Source organism: Mastomys coucha, unplaced genomic scaffold (assembly GCF_008632895.1).
Source record: "Mastomys coucha isolate ucsf_1 unplaced genomic scaffold, UCSF_Mcou_1 pScaffold5, whole genome shotgun sequence".
In the NCBI taxonomy this organism is placed as follows: domain Eukaryota; kingdom Metazoa; phylum Chordata; class Mammalia; order Rodentia; family Muridae; genus Mastomys; species Mastomys coucha.
The window spans coordinates 78,702,935-78,715,025 of NW_022196911.1; the positions used below are offsets into that span (position 1 = coordinate 78,702,935).

The following is a 12,091-nucleotide window of genomic DNA, read 5'->3' on the forward strand; positions in this document are numbered from 1 at the left end:
AGTCATAGAATTTTGATTTTTCTGGGCTATCTGGACTTAGGGGTATGAGTGCCTGAGTAGAAACACAGGTTCCTATTCTCAAATGTTCCCTAACACAACGGTATGTACGGTGACTACTCCTACACAAGGATATATCTGCATTTTCATTTGCATATGTACTTCCAGCTAGTGAGATCGTTTGGATTTTAGGGAATGATAAAAACCATATCTGTATTACAAAATGGGATGGGGGACAGTAGAGAGAACTTAGCCATGTGGTGACAATTTTTTTTTAAAATTGGAAATGGGTTCCCCCCTTTCTGTTCTCCCTCTCGCTCCGGGCCCCAACTCGCTCTGCCCCACCCCCCGCCTTGTTCCGGGTGCAATCGCCCACTTGCCCTGCCCAAACATGCCCCCCGACTCCCAACACCCCCCTCCCGCTCCCAGCCTTGCTCCTGGTTTCTTATGTCACTCACTCACAGAAAGTCTTTTTTTTTCTTTCTTCCTCCTCTCTATTGTAACAATCAGAATCTGAGTGTCACTTTGTGCCAGACATTGGGGACATGCTCATGTCACCAGCTCATTCTCTTAATGGTTTTCATTTCTTTGTGACGTAGGGGGCAGACTCATTGTCCTGTGCCTGCTAGGCAGGTGCTCTACCTCTGAGCTGCATCCCCAGGCCTCCGCCATTCTGACACACTGGGTTGTGTCTCATCCAGGCAGGGATGTAGCACATGTACATGCCCCTCGGCTGTGCATGAGGCTTAAGCACATTTCCAGAGATTATCCATCATGCCTCCAGTCAGTCCTGTCTACTCCCGACTCAGAGCATCTTTCATAATGACTCAACCTGGGGCTGACAACTGGCCCCTTCCCCATGTCCACCCATTTGTCCCCTCCAGGACAAGAAGGACTTCATAGACTTGCGGGTGAAACGTCTCCTGAAGGCAGGTGTCATATCTGCACTGGCCTGCATGGTGAAGGCAGACAGCGCGATCCTCACAGACCAGACCAAGGAGCTGCTGGCCAGGTGCAAGCAGGGCAGGCTGGGGAGATGGGGAGGCAGAAACCCGGGTGGAGGGGTTGGAATGGTAGCGACTAAGCCAGGGGATGGAGAACAAGGAGAAAAGACATGACAAGACAGGTCACCTCAGTTGCAAACTTGCATCAGGAGGTGACTACTGTCCCTTTTAGTTAACCTTTTCCTCAAAGATGAAGGGTAACCTAGAGCGGAGGCAGGCAGGTTACAGCATAGTGTAAATGCCACGACAGGGAAGCACAGTGGTTAGGGTCCAGGCAGTAGGTCTCAACCACCCAGACTAGAAGGTAAGTGGGTGGGCATCCAGGAAGGCCTTCTGGTAGAGGTGGTAACTCAACAGAGTCACGAAGGAAGAAAAGGAAAGGAAAAGGTATCAAGGATGGAGGGCTAGAGTATAGTTTGGTTTTTCCCGTGGGATGTCTTGGTATTAGGAGTGGTGGTGGTATTACTTGGGACCAGGGCCAGGAACAGGAGAGACCTGATCCTGTCTACCCAGGGATAGGGGTAGACATGGAGAGTTTCTCCTGAGTTGGGGGTAACAGGGAGCTGTTGGCTGACTCCAGAAATAGAAATGAGATGGATATTTGAGGCCTTGCTTGGTCTTATTCCCCGCTCCTATTTATGGCCACAACAGTATCCTTTAAAGGTGGCTCATTCCAGGCAAGGGCATGCATTCTGCCTTCCTAGGCTTCTACTGTTGTTCTGGGGTTTCCTGGCTCTGACTGGCTTGTGTGTGGTTCCTAGAAATTTGATACAGGAATTGTAAATATTCATTCTCTCTTATCATTGGCTCTGCAGGGTGTTCCTGGCACTCTGTGACAATCCAAAGGACCGGGGCAGCATTGTAGCTCAAGGTGGTGGCAAGGTAACTAGGCAAAATGAGGTCCTTGCTGTCTTAGAAGGGTGATCTACTGGGAAGGAACACACACACATAGACACACACACATACACACACACACACACTGTTTTTTTTGTGTGTGTCTATGTGTGTGTGCATGTGCCTGCTAATATTACATACACATGCATATATGTGAGTTCCTCTTCTCTCACTCCAAAATCATATGTGTCAGAGCACCCTAACTTCAGGAAACACTCTTCGTTATCTGTGCCATCTAACTCATTGGCCCAAACTTGTTCCTTCTTGATTTGATAAAGTCCTGGTATCTACTTTGGGATCCCAGTCACACTCCCTGCTGCTTCCACTGGAAGGTAGACCACGGGCTTCTCCACAACACTCAAAACTTCTCTTGCAGTGGGAGTTTGCTCTTCATTTTAGCTGTGCACACCTGGGCACTTTACTCTCTCTGAACTGTAATTTCTTCCTCTGAAAAATGGAGAGGAGAAATCACAGTCTAACTTTCCAGATAGTCATGGGAAGTAGATTAGATACACTCAATTTCAGCAGCTGCTCAATAAATAAATAGGATTAGATTTAGCTTGAGCAAAATGTAAAAAGCATTAATTTATCATTAATAATTTATCATTAATTTATCAAATAATAATAACAACAATAATAATTCATCATTATTATTGTTATTATTTGAGACGGGTCTCACCTTGTAGCCCTGACTAGCCCAGTTCTTGCCATGTATGCAGTCCAGGCTTCCTGCTTCATTCTCCTGGGTGCTGTGCCACCACACCTACCAAAAGTCAATCTATTGATTTTATTTTTTCAAAATGGAGTGAGGAGTGAAGGTAGGGACCTTGGCAGTCCCTGGAAACCAGGAAGTGAATCCTTGATAAGTACTTAATTGTTTTATACATGTTTGGGTTAGTCAGACTCTGTCTCTGGGACAAATATCTGAGATGACAACTTTAGAGGAAGAAAGATAGGTTTGGATTCATGTTCTCAGAGGTTCCGGTCTACGACAGGCTCACTGTGGATCAGTGATGAGGCAGAACCTCATTGGCAGAGTGTGAAGCCAAGCAAAGTTGCTCACTTTATGAGTCAAGAATGAGAGGGAGGAAAGAGAAGGAAAGAGGAAGGGGGAGGGAGAAAAGGAAAGGGGAAAGGAAAAGGGAAACAAGACACACCCTTTTAAAGGCACACTCCAGTGATGCATCCCCTCCAACCAGGCCTTTCATCCCAACTGCCCGCCCCTTCAACTGTGAGCTCCAGTTACTTTTCTATCACCATGACACCCTTGCACATATGAATCTTTGGAACTTCGTCTAGAAAGGAACAGTTCTCCGGGGCTGATTATGCTGTGTATCGTTGATTAGCCAGGCAGGCAGGCAGACAGACAGACAGACAGAGGGCAGCTGGAGCTAGAGGAGTGAGAGGCTTCTGGATGTCTGTTGCTGGCTAGTGACTGCACTCTTTCTTGCAGGCCCTGATCCCCCTGGCTTTGGAGGGCACAGATGTGGGCAAGGTGAAGGCAGCCCATGGGCTAGCCAAGATTGCTGCTGTCTCCAACCCGGACATTGCCTTCCCTGGGGAGCGGGTGGGTCACCATTGCTCTTAGGGTCCTGTCCCCCATCTCCTCTGCTAAAAAGGGGTCGTGGTGTTGTCGGAGGGAGGGTAATGATTTGGACACCTGGACACCAGGTCTGGCTCTACCTCTAGTGAGCACGATTGTCCTCCCCAGAAACTCAGCTTTCTTACCTGCACAGTGAAAGGGAACAACCCAACCTCTCAGGATCACGGATTAAACCAGAGTATGAGAAAGAAAGGGCTTTGGGGGGGCTGGAGAGGTTGCTCAGTGGTTAAGAGCACCGACTACTCCTCCAAAGGTCCCGAGTTCAAATCCCAGCAACCACATGGTGGCTCACAACCATCCATAACGAGATGTGATGCCCTCTTCTGGTGCATCTGAAGATAGCTACAGTGTACTTAGGTGTAATGATAAATAAATCTTTAGGCTGAAGAAAGGGCTTTGGCAATGTAAAGCTTCAGATGCAAGAGACAGGGAAATACCTGTATCTCAACCTCAACCATGCCTTCCCCGCAGGTATATGAGGTGGTGCGGCCCCTCGTGAGTCTCCTGGACACACAGAGGGATGGACTTCAGAACTATGAGGCTCTCCTAGGACTCACTAACCTGTCTGGGCGCAGTGACAAACTCAGGTATGTGGGGCAGGTGGAGAGGGCAGAGGGACATAGAGGTATCCACAGAGTGTTTGGTTGAAATTCTGGATCATGTACTGACACCTCTGCCTGGATGACATCAAAGATGAATCAAGGATAGGTGGGGCTTGAGCTGGTATCCCATAAAAACACACAGGGTTATATAAAGAGGATGTCCCAAAGGCATCCTGCCTCCTAAAGCAGGAAGGAGATAGGCAGGCGGATGGAAGGATTAGTAGGTATCCCTTCTTGGAAGCAGAGGGATGATGGATGGTACTGTGTTGTGGCAGACAACCTGGTCTAACAGGCTCCCTGCATGAAGGAAGGTTATTGACTCATGCAAATTAAGTTTGGGATGAACCAATCAGGTGTGGTTTGATGCAGGGATTATAAAGTTATCTCCATTACTGGTCAACCAGTCCCCTCCTCTCCCCTCCTTTCCATTGTCTTAACTTTTCAGGTGGACTTTTCTTCTCTCTCCTGGTCACAGGGTAGCTCTCCATCTCACCTACAGCAGCAAAAGGGAGAGAATTTCCTTGTTCAATAATGAGACTCTCCAGTCGGATGACACATTCATCCCAGAGCCTGTTGCTATGCCTGGGAGACAACTGTCATGTCATTTAACTTACATCCATCAGTGGCCCTTCTGGAGCTGGGCTGTACAGGCTGAGGATGTGGGAGGGACCTCACGAAGATGGAGGGAGGACCCTGCATGACCAACCTGGCATGTTCACTGCTGGGAACCCAAGGCCCCTTCTTCCTCACCCTTCCCCTCCATTCCAGGCAGAAGATCTTCAAGGAGAAGGCCTTGCCAGACATTGAGAACTACATGTTTGAGAACCATGACCAGCTACGGCAGGCAGCCACTGAATGCATGTGTAACATGGTGCTCAATAAGGAGGTAAGGCTGGAGCTCCAGAGGAACGGGGTGTCTAGGGTGTTATCATCAGGCTTGGGATGGGGCTGGGGGTTCAGAAGGATGAGGAGACCAAGTTATGAATATTGACCGTGGGATGAGGCTGGAGCCCTGAGATAATACACTTTGGTGAGAGAACCCAGGAGTCCCCAGATCAATCAGATTATTGCCCCACTTCCATGGAGGAGCCCTAAGGAAACATTTTCACAGCATTCTATCCCAAGCTGAGTTGTGGTCTGAGTGAGGTGGAAGGTGCCATTTCCCTAAGTTAATTAAGCCTAAATGATGTCATAGCAAGGCAGGCTGGGAGATTAGGGCTCTTGGAAGTCAAGAGGCTAGACCATCTGTAGTCATTAAAGATCCACAGGGACAGTGGAGAGATGCCAAGGTACACCTTCTGAACCACTTTAGAAAACCTTTCTATGCATGTCACCAGGTCCATGGAACCCGCAATGCATTGTGGAACCTGCGATACATCATAGCTGTAACTGACCACCGAATAATCACAGGATATAAAGTAAAAATGAGTTAGGGGCTTACCCTACGGCTTCAGAGTCAAGAAACAGGACAAGTTATAAATCTGTAGTGGATATCTTCTTCTCATGGTGTCTTAGTCAGGGTTTCTATTCCTGCTCAAACATCATGACCAAGAAGCAAGATGGGGAGGAAAGGGTTTATTTGGCTTACTTCCACATTGCTGTTTATCACAAAGGAAGTCAGGACTGGAACTCAAGCAGGTCAGGAAGCAGGAGCTGATGCAGAGGCCATGGAGAGATGTTTCTTACTGGCTTGCTTCCCCTGGCTTGCTCAGCCTGCTCTCTTATAGAACCCACTACTTCCAGTCCAGGGATGGCACCACTCACAAGGGGCCCTACCCCCTTGATCACTAATTGAGAAAATGCCCCACAGCTGGATCTCATGGAGGCACTTTCCCAACTGAAGCTCCCTTCTCTGTGATAACTCCAGCCTGTGTCAAGTTGACACACAAAACCAGCCAGTACACATGGTAACCAAGCATCAGTGTGCCCGAAGGGCGTATCGGAGACTCTCAGTTCCAGGCCTGAGGCACTTCTTGACAGTATGAGGCCTGAGGTTATTTACCTCTATATAAGTCTTAGACACTCTCCTGCTACCAGAGTGTCTTACCTACTTTACTCTTGTTGTGATCATGCACCAGGACCAGGGCAACTCACAAAAGGAACTGTTTGATTTGGCATACCTTTTTGGAGGGTTAGAGGTCATGGTGGCAGGCCAAGGGAACAGCTGAGAGCTCACACCTTGATCCACAACCATGAGGCAGAGGGGGAGCACTGGGAATCACAGGAGTCTTTTGAAACCTCAAAGCCATCTTCAGTGGCACACCTTTTCCACAAAGGCACACCTCCGAATCTTTCCCAAACAGTTCCACCAACTGGATCCCAGTGTTCAAACATATGAGCCTATGGGTCCATTCTTATGCTAACCACCACCTAGGGGAAAAGCCAACTTATGAAAGCTTTCTAGAGAGTCAGCTGGGGCTGAGTTACTAGAGTCCACCAGGGGGCTGGTCTGAGCCTGAGCTAGGACCTGGGAGAAAAGGGGTGTGGCCAAGGAGTCAGGGATGGTGTTGGGAACAAAGAGGGCATCAAGAAGAATCTCCTTCTTACTATCCTGGAGTGGTCTCTGTTTGGAAGAGAGTGGGAATGAACATGAAAGGAGAATCTGTGCCACTTATCCCAGGTGGCCTGCTAGTGACAGAACTGTACCTCTGCTTCCAGTCCATCTGTGATAACTAGACCATGGGCACAGCTATCGGAGAAGGGAGGGCTGCGGTCCTTGGTGGGACAGCTACTTCCAGCAACAGCTGGTCCCCACAAGAGAGGATGATACTGACCTCTTCTTCTATCTCCTCCCCTCTGATGGCTACTGCTCCAGATCCAGGGAGATGCAGATGGAGGACCTTACCTGGGGATCTGTGACAGTTATCCTCATTCAGAGATCCACGTTTTGGATATTTGCTCCAATAGAATGCCCTTAAACCTGACCGACTAGATTTTTCTGTCCTGTGTTGAAGGGTGGCAGCAAGCTGCTATGTGGTCTTAATACCTCTCTTGGACAGACCAGGGTGCTGGGAGGTGTCAGGGTGCTTCTGTTTTCAGGTGTTTGGGACACTTCTGTCTCACCTGGTGGAGACAGGACAATCACTCCCCAATACCAAGCAGACTCCCCGCTCCTATACAAATCTCCATGCAAACCCATTGCATAGGAGACCACAAAGGCCCAGGACTGTCATAGAAGCAGTCTGTATTTCCCAAGGAGAAGTTGCCTTTTTCCTTGTATAGAGAGGCAAACAGAAGGCACAGACTACACAATATAGGGAGGTGGGAAGTGCCCCCCCTTCTTGCCTTAGTCTTTTGACTGTGAGGAATTGCACTGGACTTTGTGCAGGCAATCAGGGAAGAGGACCGGCTCAAAGCAAATCTCTCAGAGATCCTGGGTCAGGGAATTTCAGCTGCCTCTGTCCCTCCTTGGGAAGTGCAGGAGTGGGGCCTCTTTCACTGAGTCACACACCTGCCTGGAACAGGTTCAGGAGAGGTTCCTGGCCGATGGGAATGACCGTCTTAAGCTGGTGGTACTGCTCTGTGGGGAGGATGACCACAAACTGCAGAATGCAGCAGCTGGAGCTCTGGCCATGCTGACTGCGGCACATAAGAAACTGTGTCTCAAGATGACAGAGGTGGTAAGTGTGGGCCAGGGACGGGAGGGACCTGGGTAAGGTATTATAGAGTCTCACAACTCTCAGACCCCACTGTCCTGGTTCATCTAGGGAGGCTGGGCAGCAGAGCAAACTTTCCCAGCTAGATGTTGGTTCCCAACACCTAAAGAGAGGAGACTGTGCCTATGGGCCATTGCCATGACTCTTTGACTTCCTGGGTGCATTAGCTAAAGTCCTCTCACAACAGTGCATCCCAATTGCCTTTGTGGGTATGCATAACTCCTACTGGGTAACGGATGCACATCACTGTTGAGGGGCTCAGGAGTTCCTCAGTGAAACCTGGAGAGGGTTGGGTCACTGAAGGAAGCTGCTGGTGATTTGGCAATGAGGTTGTAAATTCCCTGCCATGGGCAAGTTGACTGGCTGTTATGGTAAGAGGGTGGCCACCTCAGCAGCTGTAATGGGAATAATGCTGTCAGTCTCAAGCATGGAAACTCTTTCAGTTCCCCACACAGAGCCTAGCTCAACGACATTCATCTCTGTTGGAGTGAACAGGTCAGCTCGGTTCAAACATGCTCACATCTGGGGTAGAGGTTGGCTCCTTTACATGGTCAGTTGAAAGGGTCTGTGTGTGTGTGTGTATGTGTGTGTGTGTGTGTGTGTGTGTGTGGTCTCTGAGTTCCACGTAGGCTTTTTTTTTTTGTCCTGCCATGGAGGCCTCTGCTGGGTACTGTTCATCCTGTGTAGACTCTGGACTTCAGTTTCTTTGCTATGGCAAGCTCTTCAAAACTATAATGCTTTTAAGCATCACCCATGGAGATAGTTAGAACAGTTTTCCTTGGTGTTCTGATTCAATAGATTGGGGTCTGGGAGGAAACTGTTGGCCTGGGGACCACACTTAGAAACCATTGTTCTAGAGTTGCTTCTCATGGAGTAAGTAGACACAAGGGCTCCAGTGGACACATGGCCCACCAGGACACTTTGGTGACTCTGCACTTCTTATATGTGGGATGCTGTCCTAAGGAGATGTGTATACGACATAAATATACAGGCACACACACACACATATATACATATACATATATACACACACATATATATGTATGTGTATATATGTATATGTATATATATGAAATTTAATACTTCTAATCACCCTGGAGTCTAGGGAATTATTATCTCTCCCCATTTTTCCACTGGGAAGAGAGGTTTAGAAATGTGCCTAGTAGAAGATCAGTGAAGATGAGGCTTCATCTCCCTCTCCCTCTCCCTCTCCCTACCCCTCTCTCTCTCCCTCTTCTTGCCATGCAGATGGCAAAGTGGAATGGAGCCTGAGGGCTGCCCTCTATGAATCCAAACGCATACAGAAGATGTTTCTTTCTACTGCGCTACCTCATGTATGTCTGTCCAATGGCAGGAGTCAGCTCCTGGCTGTGCTATCAGCTTCCTCACTGTCTCATAGGGTGATGAGAGTGGCTGAGCACCCATACCCAGCAGTCAACTGTCCTCATGATTGTGGATGGTGGATGGAGAAGGAATGAGGCAAGAATTTGCCTTGGATTCTTGTGTTTAGTCCAGTCAAAGGCTGGAGGGTTCGTGTGCGTGCTTGGAGCTCTAGTCTCACAGGCAGGGCACCTGGCTTGATAGGAGTGAGCATTATCTGTGTTTCCCATATGAGGACTCTCTTTCCTTAGTGATCTGCATCTTCATTCTGTTGAGATGCTCAGTGGGCCAGCCTTTCTGTTTCTCAAGAGGCTTAAAAAAATAATAAATGGACCGGGGCTGGGGAGACAGCTCAGTGGATAAAGCATTTGTTGTGAAAACATGAGGACTAGAGTTTGGATCCCTAGCAACCATGGAAAAGCCAGGCAGGCATGGTGGATGCGTGTAATCCCAGCATTCCAGGGACAAACTGACTAGCTAATGCAGCTGAACCCTGGCTCAGCTGAGAGATGCTACCTCTCCAAGTAAAAGTGGAGTGTGCTTGAACACAACTGGACATCAATTTCAGGCCTCCGAACACATGCAATACAAACATGTGCATGTGCACCTACATTTATGTACACTTTTAACCACGTGAACATGCATACTATCATGCATATCACATATGCAAATACAGGCAGAGTGAATGAATGAATCAATCAATGAAAGAATAAGTGGATGGGTTGTTAGTCTGTTTTAGTTTAGTCTACTACTGTTTATAGATATGTGGTCATAATCAAGTTATTTAGCTGTGGGCATGGGTGGTATTTTCGTTTTTCTTGTTATCGATTCTTTTCTCTGCCTCCTCACTGATTCCTCAAATCCTTCCTCACCCACTTCCACTCTGCAGACAACCCAGTGGCTGGAGATCCTACAGCGGCTTTGCCTGCATGATCAGTTGTCAGTGCAGCACCGGGGCCTGGTCATTGCCTACAACCTGTTATCAGCAGATGCTGAGCTGGCGAGGAAGCTGGTGGAAAGCGAGCTGCTGGAGATCCTGACTGTGGTGGGAAAGCAGGAACCAGATGAGAAGAGAGCAGCTGTGGTCCAGACAGCCCGGGAGTGTCTTATCAAGTGCATGGATTACGGCTTCATCAAGCCGGTGTCATAGAGCGTGGTCCACAGGGATGCTGGGCTTGGTCCTGAACTGGGAAGAGTTGAGTCGTGAGCTGGGTCCTCCCAAAGTGTCAGCTCAGCAAAGGATCACAGCAGTGCCAATGATGTCTCATTACAAAGGAAAGACTGGGGTGTCTCCTGATTTGTGACTCTTCCTCACAAATCAAGTGTTCCTGCCTCCCTAAATCTGTCATATCCCAGAAATTTCTAGGGTGAGTTCTCTCTGTGATCAGAAAGCAAAGCAGGCAATTCTGTCTATCGCTATTCTGCAGGCCAGATAATGGGCTGTAGACTGATTTTTTTGTTTGTTTGTTTGTTTTGTATTAAAAAAAAAAGCTGTGTAGTGGCAAGGAAGGAATTAACAGGTGTGTGACCATAAAGCTCAATGCTGTCGTTCAATTCAGATGCTAATCTTGGTTGATTTTCATGACCTTTCTCCTATACCACGTGTCTCAACTACTTGTGCCCCATCTAAGCCCCATGCCCACCCCTGTCACCTGATTTCAATGGTAACACAGTTTATGCTCACAGTGGGACATGGCTCATTTCAGAAAGTCTTTCATGCAAGCTGGATATGGCAACTACCAAAAAGATCAACTCAAAGTCCCCTGAGCAAAACATAAATAAGGATTAATGAGTATATGTTAGTCACCCAGGGAAAGGTCTGACATTGCTAGACCCAGCTCAGGTCAATGTCATTACCAGTCTTATTCTGTGTCTCTGTGTTTTTCTTCCTCTTAGTTCCACATCTGGTCTCTGCATTCCTTCAAGTTGACCTCATCTTGTGGTGCGCTCTCTGCATGTGCTAGTAAAAGCAGACACTAGCAGCTCTGGACTTATATAGTTGTTATGGTTCATTACAGAAGAGAAGAGGAAGGCCCAATAGCCTAGCAGATCCCCACAGACAGATTGATTAGGGTTAGAAAGGAATCTGTACTTTGGACAAATGAAAAAGAATGTATATCCATGTATTATGCTTGGCCACAGAAGAGCAATTCACTTGTGGAGATCTGTTTCTCTGTTAATATGAACTTCCTAGGGTGATTAAGAATGATAAATAAGGGCTGGAGAGAAGGCTTAGTGGTTAAGAGCAGGGCTGCTCTTCCAGAGGACCCAGGTTCAATTCCCAGCACCCATATGGTAGTTTCACAGCTGTCTGTAACTCCAACCCCAACAGATCGAATGCCTCCTTGGGTAGTGCAGAGATGTTATGTACAGACTTACACACAGTCAAACCATCCATAAATATAAAATTAAAATGAAGCCAGGCATGGTCACATATCAGTTATCCTGCATATCAGATATTTACCTTACAATTCATTAACAGTAGCAAAATTTCAGTTGTGAAATAGCAACAAAATAAATGACTGCGTGGTGGTGGAGCATGCCTTTAATCCCAACACATAGAAGGCAGAGGTAGGTGCTCGAATTTGAGGCCAGCCAGGACTACAGAGTGAGTTCCAGGACAGCCAAGGCTATACAGGGAAACACTGTATCGGAAAAAGAAAAAAAATGAAAATGAAAACAAACAAACCCAGAAGGCTATTGTCAAATATATTCACTCTTGTGTGTCTCAGTGAGTGGACCACACTTAATGAAGGGTCAACAGTTGGTGCCACATCTGAACTACTAGTACACAAGAAGCAGAGGCAGGGGCATTATGAGTTTGAGGCAATTCCCAGCTACACAGCAAAACAGTGACTAAAACAAACAAACAACCAAAAACCACTTCTGACATCAGCATTGGGTAGAAAGTGACATTCAGAGTTTTGGCCCTTGATACAATAATTATTTTGGTAC

General features: G+C 47.6%; 1 protein-coding gene across 3 annotated transcripts in view; it reads left to right on the forward strand.

Moving 5' to 3' along the window:
• Unc45b (unc-45 myosin chaperone B) overlaps positions 1 to 10,702 on the forward strand; it is a 33,887-nt gene extending 23,185 nt beyond the window's left edge. For all 3 annotated transcript variants that reach the window (XM_031352612.1, XM_031352614.1, XM_031352613.1), the window contains 7 exons: positions 882 to 1,009; positions 1,817 to 1,883; positions 3,349 to 3,462; positions 3,970 to 4,085; positions 4,869 to 4,986; positions 7,565 to 7,720; positions 10,026 to 10,702. In XM_031352612.1, the coding sequence (XP_031208472.1) occupies positions 882 to 1,009; positions 1,817 to 1,883; positions 3,349 to 3,462; positions 3,970 to 4,085; positions 4,869 to 4,986; positions 7,565 to 7,720; positions 10,026 to 10,286 (960 nt within the window). In that variant the 3' untranslated portion in view covers positions 10,287 to 10,702. The remainder of the gene's footprint in view (positions 1 to 881; positions 1,010 to 1,816; positions 1,884 to 3,348; positions 3,463 to 3,969; positions 4,086 to 4,868; positions 4,987 to 7,564; positions 7,721 to 10,025) is intronic.
• The last annotated feature ends 1,389 nt before the right edge of the window (positions 10,703 to 12,091 follow it).